We start from the raw sequence: 23134 nt of genomic DNA, 5'->3' as shown, positions 1-23134 counted from the left end.
GGTACTTACTCGTCACTACAAGGGATCATGCTCCAGAGAAAGGGAACACTCAACAAAGGGTGGCTGGGAACCAGCAGTAAGTGCACAGAGCTACTTATACTTAAATATCAGCCCTAAAGCGGTGAGAATTTCCTCAATGATCGTGTTTTATAATTTGCTAAATAAATTTGAGCAGGGCTAACCGTAATCTCAAACAGCAGAACTGGGGGGAAAGGAGGTGGGGTCTGGTTACCTAAGGATGCGTATGACCCGGGAGGCAAGGCTGCTGCCGAGCTGAAAGGCGTAGCTCCCGCGGCCGAGGACACCTTGGACTTGGCACTGGCTGCTGCGTTCACGTCAATATCGCTTCGAGACCGCTGGAGCGATCCGGTCGTTGACACGGATTTGGTACTAACTGTAGAAGCTTGAGTGGTAAAGAAGGAAACATCAGTAGGGACTACACTAGAATTGTAAACATACATCGTTAAAACTTGTTTTGATTTTCTTATCAAGTTTTCTTTAAAAAAAAAAAAAAAAGTAGGCTCCACGCCCAGCATGGAGCCCAACGCGAGGCTTAAACTCACATCCCTGAGATCAAGACCTGAGTGGAGATCAAGAGTCGGACACTTAACCGACCCAGGCGCCCCTTGCTAGCAAGTTTTGACAAAGGCTGGAGTGCATGAGCAATGACATGCTGTCTTTCCTGGTCACTGAAGACAGTTCGGCCAACGCAATGCTGAGGGAAATTAAGTGACCATGACCATACACACGCATTCCATTTCTTTTCTTGTAATCGAAGACTATAAACCCCAAAGAAACGGCCCCTCTTTCTGGTTAATGTGAGGAGTGAGGTAATGAAAGAGCACGCACATCTGGCCAGTTTCTGCACGATGTGGCCTAAGCAGGCACCCCGACTCCGATGCCCTCCTGCTCTCGGGGAACATTCTACTCTCCCACCTCTAACAGCCACCGCACCGCTGCTGCTGGGGCTGCTCCAGGCATCACCAGCTGTCCTCACTCTTGTCCAGTGACCGGAGCAAGGGAGCGGCACTATTCAAGTGGAAAGGTCCCAGGGCTCCCCTTCTGCGTGTGCTCCTCACCGCCCTTGGCCGCCGGCACAGTGGAGCTCTGCTGGGCATAGCCGGAGCACCGAGAGCAGCAGGCTCTGCAAACCCGAGGGGCACCTGAAAGCAGGTGGCTGGCTTCCGGCGGCGGAACAGCCCCTGGGAGCAGCACCTGAAACAGAGGCCTCCCCGAGGGGGCCTTCACCATGGCCGTCGGTCTTACCTCTAGAGGTGGTGCTTCCAGTAGGACTTCTTTTGGCAGAGAGCGGCCGGCTGAAAATAAACGTACACGCATGTTCATTATTACCAAATGTGCACTTCATCTGCGTTCGCCCAAGTACTGTCTACAACAGGAAACTAGGATAATGAAGGAATCATTTCAGGGTTTTCCGAATTTCCCAGGTAACTGGGACCACAATCTTATAAATCCCTGATTTCAGACAAAGCTGCAGTATTCTATTTTGGACTATCTTCCAAACATTCAGAGAGAAGTCATAACTCAAGACAGAAGTTAGAAATCCAGAGTGAGGATGATAATACATTTACTCCCAGATTCCTAACACCCCTCCCTTTTCCAGACTTGTCTGCAAGTTAACCCTCATATTCTCCTAGAAGACCCTGTGAATGATTCACTTATTTCAGTCCAAAACCGTATTCTAGGGCAGCCATATAAATTTAACCAGACACTACTTAGGGCAGAGACCGAGGCCACCTTTTCCTTACCATTCCCCAAGTATCTTACCTAGCAGCAGAACCCATCTGAAGTAAGAGGGGACTAGAAGAGGCACATACACATAAAAAAAAAAAAAAACCAGCTGGAATTTGTGTCATGTAGCAAATCTTTCAACATAAAATCTCCCACGAATGAAAAGCACGGCTGAAGTGCTTACTTCAGACTCTCCTGAGAGCTCGAGGATGAGCGGTCGGACTGGGGCAGAGACACGATGCTGTCGGAGTTCTTCAGGTGGGACTGCAGGGCCTTCTGGTAGGAGGACTCGAGGGTGTGGTACAAGTGCTCTGCTTCTCTGCTGAAGTGACTGTGAAAACCCCAGTAGCACCTAGGGGAGACACGCAGCTTGCCATAGTCAGGATCGCACAGGGCTCCCGCCAAGCTCTGTGGCCCCCCACACAACACAGTCAAGGACTACTACCCATGGTGCCCCACCACTAGGAGCAGCACCAGGTGAGGAAGACAGGGTGGCCGAAGGAGGCCTGCGGTGGCTCCGGGCGCACAACTTACTGGCTCTTCTGACACTGGGCAAGTTCCCGGACTTCTCTGCATCTTAGTCTCACTTATAAAACGGAAACTAAAGGGCCTAACTTGCGAGACTGGGGAGCGTTCGGGACGATGGAGCTAAAACGTCTAGAACTAGACAGAGAACACGGAGGGGGCTCATCCATGGCAGCTTTTATAAAAGCGACTGGACACTTGTCAACCTGAAGTATTTACAGTTGCCTCAGATAACATGCACGAGAGAGAGGCACAAAGATGTGCTGAGCTACTTGAACTCTGTATTGCAGCATGACCAAAGAACCAGAAAAAATTGGGGAGGGGGAAGACACATACAAGGATAAAAACAGCATTAAGTACATGACTAACAACTCCATTCCTAAGAGTTGTGAGCAACTATTACCCACGTCACTTATTTTGGTAGGAACTGCCCGAGCTGAGACTGTGATAACCACTTCAGTGTGTCGATGAGGTTCTCCGACCTCAGAAACTGGGGACCAGAATTTAACGGAGAGAGTGGTCCAAGAGCAACAGGGACTTTGTCAGGAGGTATCAGTGTAGCTAAGTCAGACAGTAATATTCCAGGTGAGTGAGAAGAGAGGCTACCTGTGTCCAGTAGAAGAGCTGGTCAATATGAAAGCACAGAACCACCACCCCACGTGCAACATTCATAGCACTCATCTACACACGGCCCAAGATGGCATAAGTCTCAGCATCTGACTCTTGGCTGTTACAGTCACAATGACAAAATTATTCCTGGGGAGGCACCGAATGCACAGTCACAGCCACATGACTGGAGCATGACCCACCTAATGGCAAAAGTGCCTCGCACATGGGATGGCAACTGCAAGTCACCACTGCGGCAATCCCCAGCATCACCTCAACCCACCTGCCCCTCACCACGTTCACACCTTCCCAAGCAGCACCTGAAGCTTGCAAAGATACCGTCACAGGGGAAGGATCTCTGGGACCGTGATTTTTCACAGGAAAGCAAAAGGTCCCTTTGGGTTATGACCTGGCTCCTAACAGAGCCTAATGAGTAAGAAAATGCACTGAGTGTGCATACAAGTGCTTTTCTAATTCATGTAGTCATTTGTCATAAATTTAAAAATGAGCATGCTGTTGTGTACCTCAGTCCTGCTTATATTCAAATACTGTCAATCAGTCTTTCAGGCCTGGGCACCTGAACAACCTTCTAAACAAAAAGTTAGAGAAATATTGTGACATGGCCTTTTGAGGTCATATTTCAAAATCACAATTAACAAAACATGTTCATGTAACTTAATGAGCTTTGAATAAGGCAATCTAAACAACACCCTGAAATTTAAAAACATTGAATTAAAAACAAGTGGTGTACAATAAACACTTACTTTCTGGCTTCTATCCTTGCTTCAGAATCCGCATCATGTATTCCCTTCTTTATTGTTTCGGCTAATACTGATATATGTCTAGACATTAAGAAGAGAAAGCAGTAACAATCATTAACATGTGGTTTTATGCGGGTGAAAACTGGTGTGAGAACTTCAAATCGGCACATGGAACCTAGAGCCTCTGTGCCCAGTGAGTCAACCAACATGCAGTTGAGAAATCAGAGCTCCCTTCCCCGTCGCTCTCCTAACTTCTACCTCCGTCCCGGGGCACCCCGGCCCTCCATCAGCTGCCCCCACCTAAGTACCCCAAGTTTTTAAAATAATGGCTGATGCTTCTTACTTCATACTTATTTAGCTCAACCTTTGAGGAACCCAACGAACAAGGCTACAAGTCTCTACCTTTCCATGGCCAGCAGTAGTTTCTATGGAAATTATGAGGTAATAATCATCAGAATACTGGCTCACATTTCTGTAATTAAACACAATGTTTTTTTCAAGTTCCACTATGCAACATGAACAAATTTATAAAATCATGTCACAATTTTATAAATAGGTGTTCTCTTTAGCTTATGTTCTGCCCTAGCTGAGAGGAAGTTATGAAAGTGTCTCTTTGAATGTTTGACAGATTTTTAAGAAAAGAAAGAAGGCTGCAATGAGTTAGTCTCACAGAACAAAGAGTAGTTACCAATCTTATGGCCTGTTCAGAGTCTGCCTCATTCCTTCATTTAGTAACTGTTTAGCAAGTACCCACTAAGTGGCGGATGTTGAGTGAGGAGGCGAATGAATAAATACTGAGTTCTTCACACAGGACTGTTCTACTCACATGTCCTCACATTAAATCCCCCATTCCATTTTCCACCTCTAAATTCCAAAACTATCACTGAATAGAGGATACAATACCCAAGAGATGAAAGAATGCACGACTATCTTCTAGATTCGAGGTATTTGCAGGTGAAATTTTACCCCTGGGAGGCATGGCTTTGTTTCCTCTCTGCTCCCTGCAGTATGGAAAGGGACTCCCAGAAGTACTTCATTAAAATGCCCCTAATAAAATGATGAGTATGCTGTAAAGTTCCTCACAACATGTAACATTAAAAACTGGGTGGCACAACATCATCATCTCTCCAAATTTAACTCACCAAGAATAACAGGCACCTCAAACTCAAAGGAACTAAAAATGGCAAAGAATGAATCTTGAAATTAAGAGACATCCTTCTTCAAGAATCCTGCCATAATCCTACCTTTTATCATGATGATGTGAAACATACCAACACCAACCTGATTAAAGAGAAAACTGCTGACTTTACGATTCAGGGGGATCAAAAAGAACTGTGAGATGAGAGAAATTCCTTTAAGGATCTAAGAGTTACACCTGGCCTGCCAAGAGCAGCTTGGAATATTTTCCTGCTTGGAAGGGACAGGAATGTCAGGCACCAGGGTGAGAGTCAATAAGGAGTTAACCGTGGCTGACTTCCAGGGAAAATGGCAGAGTAGGAGGACCCTAAACTCACCTCCTCCCACAGACACAACTAGGTATCACCCACATCATTGTAAATAACCCAGAAAACTACCTGAAGATTAGCAGACCAGACTCTGCACAGCTAAGTGTAGCGAAGAGGCCACACTGAAGAAGGCAGGGAGGGCACAGACTTTCTGTATGAGGGAGAGACACTGGGGACACACAGAGGGGAGAGGACCAAACCCTCACACCAAGCACCCCAGGCACGGGGAACCCACATGAAAACCAGAGGGGCATACTTTTGTGAATTCTTACAATCAGTGGGGCTTAACACCAAAAGTTTAAAAATCAGTAGGAGGGAAACAGGAAACTGAGTCCCCACCCTTAAAGAGCACAACAAACAGCCCCTCGGAGATAACAGCAATAGAAGCAGCAGTTTGAAAAACACCTGGGGTATACACAAGAAGATTGCTTTACTGACGTGAGAGCATGAGCCAGAGGGGAAGGGATCCCGGGGAGACTTCACCAGGAACAGAGGAGCTGGTGGGCACCATTTCCCTGCCCCAACCCCTGCTCAGGGGTTACATAAACACAAACCGGCCAAGCCTTGGTTCCAGGTACCCGCCCCGCACAGTGGACCCACGCAACACTTGCTAACACTGCCTGCGCTGTGGTAACATTCTCCTGGGGTCCCCCCCCAATATATCCTTGGCCACAACCCATCCAAAGCAGTGCCACAAGCTTGGCAGGGTGCAAGCAGCCCCGACAGGGATGGGTTGGCACCTCTGCAAAGCGACTCCTGCCCTGAGGAGAGGGGAAGCTAACCGCACACACCAGTCAGACTGTGGCCCCAGCAGCGGGCTGGAGTCAGATAGCCGCTCTAACTGTAGGCACCACCCACCAACAAAAGCTTCTCAGGGGACAAGAGAAGGAAAGCGCCCAGCAGTATGTACTACCGCACCTCTGACAATGCCCAGTGTGAACGTGACTCAAGCCCAAGCCGGCCTCAGACTGGCCCACGAACAACACAGGGATCCAGTGCTGCCCACGATAGGCAGAGCCACTGCAGAGGACTGGACTGAAAGAAAAAGCAGCTCAGCCACAACATCAGGATACATGCAACACACGTGGAGACACCCCTGCAGGGCCAGTTTGGGTGAACAGGGAACAGTGCCCTGCAGGGCACGACAGGACCTCTTCTTCGTAAGGCAGGAGATAGTGCTGACTTTCCTAACACACTGAAATAGACACAGAGTTAGACAAAGTGAGAAGAAAGAGATACATTTCCCCAGTGTAAGAACAGGACAAAATCAGAGCAAGAGACCTAAGCAAAATGGAGATAAGTAATATGCCTGATAGAGAATTTAAAGTAATGATCAAAGCTACTCACTGGACTTGAAAAAAGAGTGGAGGACCCCAGTGAGAACCTTAACAAAGAGATAGAAAACATAAAAAAGAACCAGAGATGAAGAACTTAATAACTGAAATTAAAAATACAATAGATGGAATAAACAGAGACTAGAGGAAGCAGAAGAATGGATCAGCAACTGGAGGACAGAATAATGGGAAGCAATCAAGCTGAACGGGAGAGAGGAAAAAATAAAAAATGAAAACAGACTTAGGGAACTCAGTGACACCATCAAGCATAGTAACACTTGCATTATACTGGAATCCCAGGGGAGAAGAGAGAGAAAGGGGGGCAGAAAATTTATTTGAAGAACAAATAGCTGAAAACTTCCCAAATCTGGGGAAGAAAACAGAAATCCAGATCCAGGAGGCCCTGAGAGCTCCCAACAAAAACAACACAAAGAGATCCACACCAAGACATAGTAATTAAAATAGCAAAACGTAGTGATAAAGAGAGAATTTTAAAAGCAGCAAGAGAAAAAAACAGTTACATACAAGAGAAACTCCTTAAGGCTATCAGCTGATTTTTCAGAAGAAACTTTATGGGCCAGAAGGGAGTGGTATGATGTATTCAAAGTGCTAGTGAAAAGAAAAACAAAAAACAAAACAAAAAAAACCCTTCAGCCAAGACATACTCTATCTCTCCTCTTCCGAATGATAGCCTTGCTGGATAAAGTTTTCCAGACAAATGAAAGTTAAAGAAATTCATAACCCCTAAACCAGCCCTACAAGAAATGTTAAAGTGGGCTCACCGAGTGGAAAGGAAAGACCATAAGCAGGAGTAAGAAAAGTAGGAAGCATAAAAGCAGTAAAATTAAGTACAGCTATAAAAATCAGTCAAGAGATTCACGAAATAAAAGAGTAAGTATGACACCATATACCTAAAATGTGGAAAGAGAGAAGTAAAGAATGGGTTCAAACTTAAGCAACCATCAACTTTAGACTGCTATATGCATAAAATGTTATGTATAAATTAAAAACCAGTAAAACCATAAATTAAACACCAGTAATACATATACAAAAAAAAAGAGAGAGAGAGAGAGAGAGAGAGAAAGGAAGCCGAATATACCGCTAAAGAAAGTCAGCAAACCATGAGAGAAGAGAGCAGGAACAGAAAGGAACAGAGAACTACATAAACAGTTGTAAAACAAGTAACAAAATGGCAATAAGTACCTACCTATCAATAACTACTTTGAATGTAAATGGACTAAACCCTCCAATCCAAAGACACAGGGTAACAGAATGGATAAAAAGCAAGACCCATTTATATGCTGCCTACAAGAGACTCATTTCAGATCTAAAGACACACACATACTGATAGTGAAGGGACAGAAGAGCATCTACTATGAAAATGAAAGTGAAAAGAAAGCCGGAATAGCAACACTTATAACAGACAAAATAGACTTTAAAACAGTATACAATCTGGGGTGACTGGGTGGCTAAGTCAGTTAAACATCTGACTCTTGGTTTCAGCTCAGGTCATGACCTCAGGGTTGTGGGATTAAGCCACACATCAGACACTGTGCTGAGAGTGGAGCCTGCTTGAGATTTTCTCTCCCTCTCTCTCTGCACTCCCTCACTCGCACTGTCTCTTTCTAAATAAATAATCTTGGGGCGCCTGGGTGGCTCAGTCGTTAAGCATCTGCCTTCGGCTCAGGTCATGGTCCCGGGGTCCTGGGATTGAGCCCCACATCAGGCTCCCTGCTTGGAGGGAAGCCTGCTTCTCCCTCTCCCACTCCCCCTGCTTGTGTTCCCTCTCTCGCTGTGTTTCTCTCTGTCAAATAAATGAATAAAATCTTTATAAAATAAATAAATAAATAAATAAATAAATAATAAATAATCTTTCCCAAAAAAAAGGCAGTATAACAATTGTAAATGTTTATGCACCCAACATGGGAGCATTCCAATACATAAAACAGCTAATAAGAAACAAAATAAGGGAAGTAATTGATAGTAATAGAATAATAAGGGACTTTAACAACCCATTTACATCACTGGATCGATCACCCAAAGAGAAAACCAACAAGGAAACAGTGGCTTTTAATGACACATTGGACCAGATGGATCTAACAGATATATTCAGAACATTCCATTCTAAAACAGCAGAATACACGTTTTTTTCAAGTGCACACAGAACATTCTCCAGAATATACCACATATTAGGTCACAAAACGAGTCTCAATGAATTGAAAACGATCAAACTCATACTATGACTATGCATCTTTTCCAACCATAACATTATGAAACCAGAAATCAACCACAAGAAAAACTGGGAAACACCACAAATAAATGGAAGTTATATAACATGCTCCTAAACAATGAATGGGTCAACCACAAAATCAAAGAGAAAATAAAAAAGTACATGGAGACAAATGAAAATGAAAACACACAGTCCAGAATCTTTGGGATGCAGTAAAAGCTGTTCTAAGAGAGAATTCTGTAGAATATAGGTCTACCTCAAGAAGCAAGAAAATCAAAAATAAACAACCTAAAAAACCCCAAAACTAGTTCTAGTTGAAGGAAAGAAATAATAAAAATTAGAACAGAAATAAAACAGAAATGAAAAAAACAGATCAATGAAACTAGGAGCTAGTTCTTTGAAAAGATCAACAAAACTCATCAATATTCAGCTTGACTTATCAAAAGAAGACTCAAACAAAATCAGAAACAAAAGAAGAAAAATAATAACCAACACCAAAGAAATACAAAGGATTATGAGATTATGAAAAATTATATGCCAACAAACTGGACAACCTAGAAGAAGTAGATAAATTCCTGGAAACCTGTAACTCCCTAAAACTGAAGCTGGAAGAATTAGAAAATCTGAACAGACTGATTACCAGCAGTGAAATTGAATCGTAATCCAAAAACTCCCAACAAACAAAAGTCCAGGACCAGATGGCTTCACAGGTGAATTCTACCGACTAGTCAAAGAAGAGTAAATAACTATTCTTCTCAAACAATTCCAAAATACAGAAGAGGAAAGAAAGTTTCCAAAACTCATTCAATGAGGCCAGCAGTACCCCTATACCAAAATCAGATAAAGACTATAAAAAAAAGAGGGGTGCCTGGGTGGTACAGTCAGTTAAGCATCCGACTCTTGATTTCAGCTCAGGTCATGATCTCACGGTGGTGAGATCGAGCCCGGCGTCTGGCTCCATGCTCAGCATGGAGTCTGCTTGAGATTCTCTCTCTTCCTCTGCCCCTCCCCCCAGCTCATGCGCTCTCTGTCTCTCTCAAAATAAATAAATAAAATCTTTTTCTAAAAAAAAAGACTACAAAAAAAGAGAACTACAGGCCAGTACCCTGATGACACATATGCAAAAATCCTCAACAAAATACTAGCAAACCAAATCAACAATACATTAAAAACATCATTCACCACCATCAAGCAGGATTCCTAGGATGCAAGGGTGGTTCAATATTCACAAATCAATTAATGTGATACATCAAATTAACAAGAGAAAGAATAAAAACCATGCAGTCATTTCAAAAGATGCAGAAAAAAGCAGGTGACAAAGTACAACATCCAGACATGATAAAAACCCTCAACAAGGTAGGTTTAGGGGGAACATACCTCAAATAGTAAAGGCCATATATGAAAAACCCACAGCTAGCATCATCCTCAACGGTGAAAAACTGAGAGCTTTTTCCCGAAGATCAGGAACAAGACAAAGATGTCTACTCTCACCACTTTTATGCAACACAGTGCTAGAAATCCTAGCCACAGCAATCAGACAAGAAAAAGGAACAGAAGGCATCCAAAAGTGTAAGGAAGAAGTAAAACTTCCACTACTTCCAGACGACATGATACTTAAACACAGAAAACCCTGAAGACTCCACCAAAACCTACTAGAACAAATGAAGTCGGTAAGGTCACAGGATATAAGATTAATATATAGAAATCTATTACATTCCTACAGACTAATAATGAAGCAGCAGAAAGAGAAATTAAGAAAATAATCCCATTTACAACTGCACCAAAAAGAATAAAGTATTTAGGAATAAACTTAACTAAGGAGGTAAAAGAGACCTATACTCTGAAAACTATCTAACACTGATGAAAGAAACTGAAAATGACGCTCTCTCTCCCCTCTCCCCTCCTCTACCTCCCCTGTTTCTCTCTCTCTCTCTCCCTCTCTAAAATAAGAAAAAAAAAAAATGGATTAAGGACCTAAATAGGAGACCTGAAACCATAAAAATTCTAGGCGAGCACACAGGCAGTAATTGCTGACATTCGCTATAACAACATATTTCTAGAGGTCTCCTGAGGCAGGGGAAACAAAAGCAAAAATCAACTATTGGGACTATATCAAAATAAAAAGCTTCTGCACACAAAGGAAACTGTCAACAAAACTAAAAGACAATCTATTAAATGGGAGATGATATTTGCAAATGACATATTCAATAAAAGTTTAGTATTCAAAATATATAATGAACTGATATATCTCAACACTCCCCAGAAAAAGAATAATCTAATTAAAAAATGGACAGAAGATGTGAACAGACATTTCTCCAATGAAGACATCCAGATGGCCAAGAGACACATAAAAAGAAGCTCAAAATCACTCATCAACAAGGAAATGACAATCCAAACCACAATGAGATACCATTTCACACCTGTCAGAATAGCTAAAATCAAAAACACAAGAAACAACAGGTGTTGGCGAGGATGGGGAGAAATAGGAACGCTCGTGCACTGCTGGTGGGAATGCAAACTGGTGCAGCCACTGTGGAAAACAGTATGAAGGTTCCTCAAAAAGTTAAAAGTAGAAATACCATATGATCCAATAATTCCACTACTGGGTATTTACCCAAAAGTTATAAAAACACTAATTCAAAAAGATATATGCACCCCTGTATTTATTGCTGCATTATTTAGAATAGCCAAATTATGGAAGCAATTCAAGTGTCCATCAACTGATGAATGGATAAAAAAGATGTGGTATGTGTACACACACACACACACATACACACACACACACACACACACACTGGAATATTACTCAGCCACAAAAACGAATGAAATCTTGCCATTTGCAACAACATGGATGGATCTAGAGAGTATAATGCTAAGTGAAATGTCAGTCAGAAAAAGATAAGTATCATATGATTTCACTCATGTGGAATTTACAAAATGAAACAAAGAAAAAGGCAAACTAAAAAACAGACTCTTAGAGAACAAACTGGTGGTTACTAGAGGGAATGTGGGTGGGGGGATGGGTGAAATAGGTGAAGGGGATTAAGAATTCACTTATGACGATGGGGCGCCTGGGTGGCTCAGTCATTAAACGTCTGCCTTTGGCTCCGGTCATGATCCCAGGGTCCTGGGATCAAGCCCCGCATTGGGGCTCCCTGCTCAGCGGGAAGCCTGCTTCTCCCTCTCCCACTCCCCCTGCTTGTGTTCCCTCTCTCGCTGTGTCTCTCTCTGTCAAATAAATAAATAAAATCTTTCAAAAAAAAAAAAAAAGAATTCACTTATGAGGAGCACTGACTAATGTACAGAATTACTGAATCACCATGTTGTACATGTGAAATATAACATGGTATGTTACCTATACTGGAATTAAAAAAAAAATAATTTAAGGAAAAGGTTAATCGTGGCTTTGTAGCTGGCATGGTGCACATCTGTCCACATCTCTAGGCACACTAAAACTGCAACCAATGTAATTCACTAAAAGTTCCTGCCAATGTTATGATCTTCACATCAGTAGAAATAACAGATGTAGTCGTGCAAACAAATGCTTAGATTCCTTCAATTCTCATAAAAAGCAGGTTGGACCACTTGTCGAGGCATTAAATCTCAAGATTCATTTCAGAGGGGAAAAAACCTGCAAATCAAATGCTTACCGTTCCAGTGAATGTGTCTGCCACTCTTGTAAAAGTAAATCTAAAAATTCAAAACAGCGCCTAAAAATTGTAAAGAAAACATATGTAACTCAGTCATTTTTATGTTAGTGAAAATAAAAGCTTTTTGTTCTTTCCACACTACTTTTTAGAACTGGTAAATTTCTTCTAATTATTAGGATTCAAAACATGGAATATAAAATTGGAATCGGCATTGACTGAAAACCCAAGCAAGTAAAAGTAATTAAGCATCTATGGTGATCAGAAACAAAAATCATTCAGACATATAAGAGACAGGATACAAAAGCTCCCCTCAAATCAGAAACTGGAGCTTCATGGCAACATTACGGAAAGGGCCTATCACTGTCATTTGTTTTTATACTATCTCAAATAATGTTAATACGGGATGTACATGAGCAAAAAAGATCAGCGTACTTTATTACAGAATCAGGGAACTGGTCTTTGCACTAATTTCACAGAATGCCTTGTGCAATAAATGTAAAAAAAAAAAGTCCTGAAAAACAAAATGCTTTCCTTTCCAAATTTTCCCAAGAAGGTCCTAGGTAGTGCTTAAAATAGATTTTTCTCTAACTACTCCTCTATTTTCCTCTTTGATCTTTCAACATCCTTTCTTGTCAAGCCTTTCCACTTTTGTAATCTTTGTTGGTCTGATTTGTGCACAAAAACAATTCTGGTCTCATCTCCTTTGGATTACATCACCACTTTGGGTTCTACCTCTTTATAACTTTTCAGACGTCCAGGGTGTTTTTCTTTGCGGGAATAAATCTTAATGGTCTTAGGAACTCACTCAAGGAAACAAATCAGAGGGTAATTTTTCTCTAATGACCAGACTTTCATTCCCATGGTCCTCCCAATTCAAAACCTCATAATCCATATAATTAATCACTCAATAAATCTTTAATAAACCCTAACGCTACCCTAGATGCTACAGATAACAGTGGTAACCAAGACATAAACCAGCAAGCAAGCAAGCCAGACAAGGAACAGTTCCCATGTGCCAACAACACAAGGGGGCTCTTCTTAGAAGCACACAGGAGAGCTATTCAACCCAGTCCCAGGGCTGGCACCCGAGCGCGTGTGCGCGCGTGCACGCGTGTGCGGAACGCTGGCTGTGAAGCCGACTTTGACCCACACCCAAACCGTCTCCTCTCTGTCACTCTCCCCACCCCAGCCTCAACCGAGGCCATGTTTATTCCACCTTCTTCCCTGTTCCTCATGTCATTTCCTGGGCTGATTTTTGTCTCTTTCTTTTTTAAAAAATGTGTGCCTTTGTTTATATTTATCTATCTCTTAGTGAATAAAGTCATCTTTGATGCTAATTCTGGTCTTAAATGTGGGTAACAACAATCTGTTTAATCAAAAATACGACCTATAAGCTAGGTTTTATTTTCCATGTTTTAGGCTAACATACAAAGAAGCAGTATCAATACTGGCATTGTTTAACACATCATTATTTAAACACATCAGGTTAGGACTTGTCTCTTTTCTTTACCTACTCCTACTCATCATTCAAAATGCAACTGTTTTCAACTTGTCTATGATGCATCACAGAAATACATTAGCTGGTTTTAATCACTACTCTCTGAATTTCTAAATTCCCCAATACAGGTGTTATAACTCACTCTTACATTGCTTTGCATTATTGTTTTTAATCTCCCCATCTAAATGATAAACTTCTCAAAGGCAGGGAGACCGTGCAGGTCATTTCTTACTAATTTCTACAAAGTAGAGCTAGGTACAGGCTGAGTACAACAGAGAAAACGCACTGCTTGGGTTACACTGCCCTCTTTGGTTCTCTTTACCTTTCTGAAGGCAGAGGGACTGGATGTCCCTTTTAGTTCTTTTAGCATTAAGACACACTGTTCTGACTGATGCAGACCCTGACTAATGTAAGAACAGCAATCTGAGCCTGTGACTCAGGAAGCGGTGAAGGGGGTGACATTTCTATAGTCACAGTGAACGCAGGTTACCAGTCGTTTAGCACCAGAAGCCAGAACTGTTAAATTCTGTGGATGAACGGTGTTGCCCCAAAATTCGTATGTTGAAGCCCGACCGCCCAACATGATGGTATCTGGACATGAGGCCTTCAGGAGGTAATTATGTTCACATGAGGTCATGAAAATGGGACTCTACTGATGGGGCTGGTGCCCCTCTAAGAACCCCAGAGAGCACGCTCTCCCTGTGTCTCTGTCATGTGAAGACACAGCGAGAAGGCAGCCACCTGTAAGCGACCCTCATTAGAACTCAACCATGCTGGCACCTCATCTCAGACTTCCAGCCCCAGAACTGTGAAAAAACCAGCACGTTCTGCATGGACAAAAAGAAAAAAAAAGAAAAAAGAAAACCAATTTCTGTTGTTTAAGCCACCCAGTGTATGGTATTTTGTTATGGCGGCCTGAGCTGACTAATACGCTAAATATCCTGTAACATTCTACAACAAAGATCTGTGTCACTACATCAGAGGAACTTGGCCTAACACTCTGAATGTCTTGGAAAACCTAAAACAATACTGACAATAATAGCAGGAGCAGCAACAAAATCTAATAATGGGTATCATTTATTTAGGTCGCACGAAGTGTCAAACCCCTCTACCCAATGACTGAGCCCTAGGAGCAGCTCTGCCCCAGGGTATTCTCGTTCCGAGCAGGTCAGAAGATTAGTCAGTGGGAAGAGGTAATGCTTCAGCTGCAGTCGGCCAGGTTCTGAAGTTCACTACCATCCCTCTCCCCTGCTGACTTCACACTCTCATCTCTAGAAGCAGCAGCGAAACTGGAGGTAAAGGGCAGACCGCATTCCTCAGCGACACACAAGGGAGCCACGCCATTAGAACTTAAGCTTTTTCAGTGGAAGGTGCCAATTCCTTCCTTCCTGGCTTTATAAAGGTGGATGATTCCCCTTTCCTCCTTCATGACTTCCACAGAGCTGTTAATAAGATGGGTAGGGGGCTGCCTCATGCGTGGCAGGCATCCCTACCCAGGCAAACGGGGCGGGACCTATGTGACATGCCAGGAAAGGAGGAAAATTGTGGGCAGCGAATGTAAGCTGGGCTCCAAGGTTGGAGTGAAAGGCTCTTTCACTGGGCTAGGATCAGACAACGAACTCAGGAGGCTGCTGACCAAGCCGGCCGTTAATTTACCCTATGAAGCTCCTGATACGGTCCACTGAGAGGCTTCAACAGTGTCCATAAATCCCCTGAAAATCTACACTATTCTGTGTATTTACATTTTCTTGGGAAGAGGGGCCACAGTTTTTATTAGACTCTCAAGAGTCAAGAACCATAGATTCCAGCTAGAAGAGGCCTTATTCTCGCCTGTGATCTAGGGCAGCTCACCTGGACACAAGACCAGGCAGGGACCTGGGAACACAGACCTAGCTAGCTAACCAGGTGGTATCTCCTGGATAGATCTCCCACAACTGTGCAGCAGAGGCAGGTGCTGGTCAGGATTCAGAAGCCCAGAAATCACTGTCGGAAGACGGAAACAACATAAACCTCCTCCTACCGCCCGTAATATTAAATAGATGCCATTAATTTTTATAACGGTCTTTTTCTTGCATGCAGTTACTGCTTTCATTCAGAGAAGGGTACACCGATGATTTAGGTACAGGGACTGAGAAAAAAATGTACACCCCCCCCTTCCATTAACTCACATACATACAGACACATTCTCTGTCTCCCCCCCTTTCTCTCTTGCTCTCTCTCACATACACACACACAAATAGTGCTTGTCCAAATTTATTTTTCAGACTATTTAGATCATGATCCTTCAATCCAAAGGCATTTATTGCAATGATCTTAGATAATTTTCACATTTCAAACGGGAATACTTCCATGGAGGCAAATTTGGAATTTATTTTGGTTTTTAAACCATTCAAAAATAATGAGGAAGCTGTTTAAAAATTTACCTTCTAACTGCGACAGACTTAGAGGTACAGTTGCTTGTTATGACAGGTATTAGCCTAGGGATGTGTGTGTGCTGCAGAGAAGAACAAAAACAGAGGTGAACACTTGAAAATACAAAAATAAAATAAAACTAAGACAGCCACACTTCCTTATTAAACTACCTAAAGCACATATAGATTTAGATTAGAATTTCACTGAGCTTAAGAAGGAAAAAGAATTTCACTGGATACTGCCAAAGGCCATGACAGCATTTACAAAGCCTCAACAGACCACCCAATGATACATAAATAAACCTCATGGCAAAACAAACCATTGGCGGGAAGTCTAAACTATCTAGCAGTAGCGATCTAAGTGAGTTCAAAAGAAATCTGCAGACCAATGTGTTCTGATACAGTTTCAATGGGAATGTCCAACAATGGCTTTGGATTTAATATTTCAAGTAGGCAGTGCAAATAGCAGGGACTAAAAATAATACAAGTAAGTGACCTGCGATAACCAGCAATATTCTGGAAAGATTTTAGCATCACCAAGTCCCTGTTTCAAGGGCTGCCTCTGGGGAAAAGAGACTTGAAGGTAGGGAGAAGGTGATGTGGAGCATATTCATTTTAAGCTTTTGTGAACTATTAAGTTTTACTGAAAACTTGTACATAAATTACTTGGATAATTATTTAAACTTAAATGAGTGTTTAGAACACTGAAAAGAATCTTTTATTCATTGGCTTAAACACAATTAAATAAAAACTTTAGGTGAATAACAAAGCCACAAGCACAAATATCTAAAATGGAATGAATGGGAATTAAGGAGTAATATCTGGAGACATAAAGACTGGGTATAAACCCAGAAGCAGATGCAGATGCTCAAATATTTAAAGCCAATGATGAGTAAATCAGCAGGCATACACCATATCCATAATTCACATTATGGAATGTAAAAAGCTCACATAGGATATAATTAAGGAGGGGGAGAGGCTGATTTATATCTACAATATGATTCCAACTATTTATAATCATGTTAATGAAAAATGCCTCTCGGGGCGCCTGAGTGGCTCAGTTGGTTAAGCATCTGCCTTAGGCTAGGGTCATGATCCCAGGGTTCTGGGATCGAGCCCCACGTCAGGCTCCCTGCTTAGTGGGGAGCCTGCTTCTCCCTCTCCTCCCCGCTCTTGCTCTCTCTCACGATCTCTGTCGTTGCCTCTCTCTTTCTCTAATAAATAAATAAAATCTTAAAAAAAAAAAAAAAGAAAAATGCCTCTAATATTGCTTATCAACCACCAATGTTTACCACTTGCTTATTCTAGGTATGGCCCCAAAATATACTTACCCGAATGATTAACCTAACAGCTACAACACCGGATGTGGCCATAATTTTGGCACTATTTGGAATTAAATTAAAGATAGTTGGCATAATGGCTTCAGCTCCATGGTCAAACTTATTTCCCAGAACTGATGACAGATGCCTACAATAAGAAATGAAAACTGTACTATAGTTGTATTTCTTGCAAACAGTGAAGCATATAAACCTCTTAACATCGCAGGGCTTTCATTTAAAGTTATCGAGAGATAAAAAGCAAGGGTCTAAGTAAGATACTTTCAAAATATTTCCAATGTGCACACAGTGCACTTGGCAAATAGCCAATGGCCCATGAGTTTGTTCCTTTTATTTCTTTTAATAAATCATTTCCAACTAATTAGTCTTAAAATAGCAAAAGACAAACTGATCATACCCTAATAAAATATAAATATGAAAAAGCTCCCTCACCCTTTTTTTCCTTTTGCCCCATTAAAAACCTTTAACACATAATATAAATGCTTCCATATCTTATACTTTCTCAACAGCTGCAGCGTCTCCTTCCTGTAGCTGCTTTGATATTCGGACACACTTTCTAACACAGAAGTTCCAGCTTCAAACACGGATAACAGGTTTAGCTAGGGTAAAATTTCACTGTAGTATATGCCTTTGACTTTAACTTTATAGCTACAGTGCACTTCTGGAAACAAACAAAAATTCTGATAATCATGCTACATCCTGCCAGCAAAATCAATGAAAAAGCTGAGAAACACAAGTTTGTAAAATTTCTTCTTTCTGTGTTATTAATAATAACTGCTTCAAGTTTAAAATAGAGGCTTCAGAGCTAAGTCACTGAATAAAACTGAAAACCTGTCACTCTTTCCGTCACTGGGCAGGAAGCACTGTAATAGTATAAAAGTACCAACAGAAGCATAAATGGAACAGGTCCCAGAGACTAGTCAGAAGGTACATTAAAGAGACCTGCTGGGCATATTCAATGGACCATCTCAGAAGCGCTGCGACGAGGCTATTTTAGGATGTGTGAGAATCTGAAGCGTGGTAGTCCTTACCCCAACGTGATACAAGCCTCCCGCACTACCTGAGACCGCAGGTCCTTAGCAGATAGTTTAAAGGCTCCATCCAAAAGACGCAAATGTTGAAAGAAGTTATCATACTCAGCAGCACCAGCCAAAAGTAAAGATCTTATCTTTTTTAGCTGATGGGATAGAGAAAATTCAGAGATACACAAAACAATTCTTAAAACAGTATATACAAAACAACAGAAGCCATCAAATATGAGAGATCAACATCAAAGTTAACTGGTATCAGAAGTTCTCCCAAAAGAATTCAGCCCATTCAGTATCAGCTACCGTACTGCATAAATCTACATATCACAAATAAGAACAAATTATTTTTATATGCAGTATCTTACAATTCTACAAAATGTATTTCTTAATTGGAAAACATTTTAGTGTATTTATAGAGTCTGTGCTAACGATAAAACACCAAAGCCTTCATTTTAACTCCTCCCCTAAAGCTTACCTTCCCCAACAACTGACTCCAACTGCCATTCGTTTAGTGAATCAAAGGAAGAAGCAATCCTCTAGTCTTTTATATACTATCCTCCACTGTATCATTATTAAAAGACTAGTCTGAGTTTGAATGGAATACAGCGGTAACTTAATCGCCTCACTTCCTGCCAGCCGATCACTGGAAAATAGCTTTCCGCAGATAAGACACACCCTCGTTTTAATGTTCACCCCACTTTTCATTCATGCACTTTTTTAAATAGAAGGGACAGAATTTTCCAGCAAGTGATATGAAGAAAGAAAGGAAGAGAGGGACACATACTGAAAATGCCACTCAGGAAAGTCGACTTACTGGCCAACAATCACAATTAAATGTTGACTAAGGCAAGAGTGGAGGCCGTCTCCAGATGCTCCACGTTAGGTCTTTGTTAAAAGTACAGGACATACATAAGGGCACAGGTCGGCATGTTTTAGAAATAGAAATAGAAGTGAGGTACTCTACTAAAAGGGTTAAGTGTAAATATGGTAATTTATATTTAAAATACTTACTACTTAAAATTCATCAGAGCTATACCCCAATTGCATAATTAAGTATTTAGAACATTTAAATAAATCCAATGAAAATGTAATCACATGAAGTCAATGGCTTACAGCATTTACTCTTTGCTCCCAATCATGCTTGTCGTCAGATAATATTTCCCTAATCTTATTTATGGATTCCTCAAGGTCTCGGCTGGAATAAATCTGTAAGCAAAATTAATTTACAACCAATATAAGAAAATTTACAGAATAAACAAAGATTAGTTTTTAATTACACGAAGTCAAGAGCTTTAAGTACAGTTTTTAAAAAATTCAGTTTTCAGAAGGACCTATGAGATAACACCTAGACAGATTTGCCTTAGATTGAGCTTCTTTCCCAATGTGAATATATACCCACTAGATTCGATGCCAAGTATGGATAACCATGCTTCAAACACAGCTTTACTATAAACTTAATGGATGATTTCATGTACAGAAGAGAAAGAAGCCAGCTGGGGAATGATCAGTGATGCTCAGGTCATTTATTATTCGTAGTATTATTTATAACACCACACTCTCTTCAAATCTACTTTCTCATTTATGCTCACATCTTACTAGTAAGACAGGTAGGGGAATAATCAGCCAAGAACGATGCAAGCTGGGAAGGTCAAGGACTTAAGGATGAGCCTGAGCCTACAATGCCAGCTACCTGATTTATACACATAGGGCAACCGAGCAGCAGGTAACAAGTGATCACAGGGACATTAGTGCTATAGGAATCCGGAGCACCACATTCGATGTAGGCTGAGGAAAAGTGTTATTAGCCCCCAGTCAACTTTGGACAACACTGAGGCACAAAGCAGGTAAAACGTGTGTACCCCAACCTCACAAGCAATCTCTGCTTTGTCTATTAGGTACTTAAGTGAAGCATCAAGACGGCATTAACTTGAGCTTTTATCAATCCATTCTTTATAGCTTTTCAGACACCCAGTTCCTTGAAATTTACAACTTGTCTGAAAAAAAGATAGTCCCTAAATAAGCATGCTTCTTTGTTCTCACACCTAATCTAATCATTGCATTTTCTCATTTACCTGACCTAACCCACAGATTTATTATTAGAGCAAGCAAGCAACTTCTCTCCAATTCTTACTTTGGGTCTTGACTTTTGCTCTTCATTTCAGCTGTCTCCTGTAGTCCTGAGAGTTAAAATTACCTCACCTAGGAAGGGACTTTACATATCACCTATTTGAAAACTGAAATTTGAAGAGTCAGTCTTATCTGTTTTTAATCAAACTCAAACATCCTCACTCACCTGCACTACAGGTACATCATCAAATGCTTTAATAAAGTCCTCTTCATCAACAGCACCAGCTCCTTCTTTTGCAGCTTTAAATAAGATTAATTTTTAAAATGTGAACAATGCGCAGAGGGGTAGTCTGAATAAACACAATCACCATTACATTTTGGAAGATTTGTAACTATTTTTCTAAAGGCTTAATAAAAATTTAGAGTGCTGTGGAACTGACAAACATTACTAACTTTTAATATCAAGATGAAATGTAGTAATTCTACAATACTATATACATTAGTGTAAAGTCACTTAAAGAGACTACTGGCTAAGGAGGACATTTAGCCTTTAAAGGATATAGACAGTTTATACTGTAGTCATGTCTCAATCTTTTGAAAGCTTCCTAATAAACAGATACAGAACAAAAAATTTAATTTTTCAGGGAATAAATTAGGTTGTATTATTGTTAGGCATCTAGCATAACAAATTTGTGAAATATTCAAATAAGTTCTAAAGAATTTAACAGTTTCACTTCAACTTTGTATTAGTCTCAAAACATTTCCATTTCCTTGAATGCATGATAACTCAATTTTTCACTTACACATCAGGTGCAACTTTCCCTCATAAAGGTGTTATAAGATGCTCTGTATACTTGAAAGTTGATTGCTATCATTGGGGAGAGAGTTTTTTCTTTTGCTAACATGAACTCTACTTCACACATGAAAATCGTGTGACATTTTATCAGACCTTTTTTTTTCCCCCCGGAATAAAGGTTTCAAAATTGGAGTCTGTGGTCATCTTGCAACCCTCATTAATGATTTACACTGATTAGTTTGAGTGCTTTCCCTGAGTTTTCTCGCAGACAAGTTATTCGATGTTTGGGGTCCCCATGGACAACATAGGGCTTTAAAGATGACTCTGGGAGCAATAAATGTGTGTCCTCACTTTTGATGAAGATTCCTCACACTGAGTTCACAAGCTAACTATGGACAGCGGACAGTAACGTCACACTGTGATGTGGTGCTCAGTGCCTGTTTTGGTGAAAAGACTGGATCCCCCCGAGCAGACAGGTCCTGAGCGCCGCCCCGGGGAAGTGCCACACCACGTACCCACATACTAAAAGGGACTCAGAAACCAACCATGGTCCATGGGCCCCAGAATTAGACAAGGAGGAGTCAGTAAGCAAATTCATGACTATGTTGTTAAACAAAACGGGAAAAAAAGGATGAGAGCAGGGCTGAGCTCTCTACATAATCTAGAGTTGGGACTTCTGGAAGGGATGTATGGGTGAGGGGCAGGAAAGAAAAAAAAAAGTGGTCTGATGATACACAGAAATTTTCTAAGCCTTGTTTGTGGAACTGATACGTCCCAAGTATAGATTTTTTTAAATAAAAGATTAGAAGGTTTTTCAGTCATAAAGAGGAATGAAGTACTAATACATGCTACAACACAAATGAACCGCAAAAACACTACGCTAAGTGAAAGAAGCCAGACACAAAAGATCACATATTACATGACTCCATTTCTATGAAATACCTAGAATGGGCAAATGACTGCTGATTGCCAGGGGCTGGAGGATGGAAGAGATGGGGAGCAACTGTTTAAAGGGTCCGGGGCTTCCTTTTGGGAGTAGAGAAGCTCTTCTGGAATTAGACAGAGGTGATAGTTGCACAACACTGGGAATATACTAAATGCAACTGGATTGTGACCTTTAAAATGGTTAACTTGGTGTTTTGCGGATTTACACCGATTTACAAAAATTTTTTTAATGCATCAAAAAAATTTAAAAAATAGAAAGGACTAAGAATACCAATAAATGCACAGCTTTTCCTTCTGCCATCCATGGTGTGAATATCCCTGTCAACCATGAGCACAGCTCTTCTAACATGGACAGAGAAGCTGGTAGCAGAGGTGCTGCGGGGACACCGAGCTGACTGAGGAAGACCCCAACAGTCTAGGACCAGTGCAGAAAGCCAGAAAGACCACCAGAAGGAGACAGCATTCTAAAGTCAATCCTTACCCCAGTTTTAACTTAGCTCATCTGCCAAGTTCAAAAGCCCAATGCTAACAATCAGAACAGTTCTAAAAACAGTGGCTACACAATTTGAAGTAAAAAGAAATTTGCATGTCAACTTAAAATGTGACAGCAAAATGCAAGTTGTATATAATAAGGACTCAAACTGTCTAAATTGGGGGGTGGCAGAGGAGGGATTTAGAAGACATCTTTGTAA

The 23134-nt window shown here is 41.2% G+C and overlaps 1 protein-coding gene across 1 annotated transcript in view; it reads right to left on the bottom strand.

Moving 5' to 3' along the window:
- CLASP1 (cytoplasmic linker associated protein 1) overlaps positions 1-23134 on the bottom strand; it is a 262760-nt gene that overhangs the window by 97686 nt on the left and 141940 nt on the right. Inside the window, exons 10-19 of the mRNA XM_078070663.1 lie at positions 20928-21001; positions 19748-19840; positions 18638-18783; positions 17601-17736; positions 16282-16352; positions 12361-12420; positions 3645-3722; positions 1934-2101; positions 1267-1316; positions 233-403 (exon numbers count right to left, since the gene is read on the bottom strand). Coding sequence (XP_077926789.1) covers positions 233-403; positions 1267-1316; positions 1934-2101; positions 3645-3722; positions 12361-12420; positions 16282-16352; positions 17601-17736; positions 18638-18783; positions 19748-19840; positions 20928-21001 — 1047 coding nt within the window. The remainder of the gene's footprint in view (positions 1-232; positions 404-1266; positions 1317-1933; positions 2102-3644; positions 3723-12360; positions 12421-16281; positions 16353-17600; positions 17737-18637; positions 18784-19747; positions 19841-20927; positions 21002-23134) is intronic.

The sequence above is a fragment of the Halichoerus grypus genome, chromosome 4 (assembly GCF_964656455.1).
Source record: "Halichoerus grypus chromosome 4, mHalGry1.hap1.1, whole genome shotgun sequence".
Taxonomy (NCBI): domain Eukaryota; kingdom Metazoa; phylum Chordata; class Mammalia; order Carnivora; family Phocidae; genus Halichoerus; species Halichoerus grypus.
The sequence above is the reverse complement of the archived record's forward strand: the minus strand, read 5'-3'. Positions and strand labels throughout refer to the sequence as shown.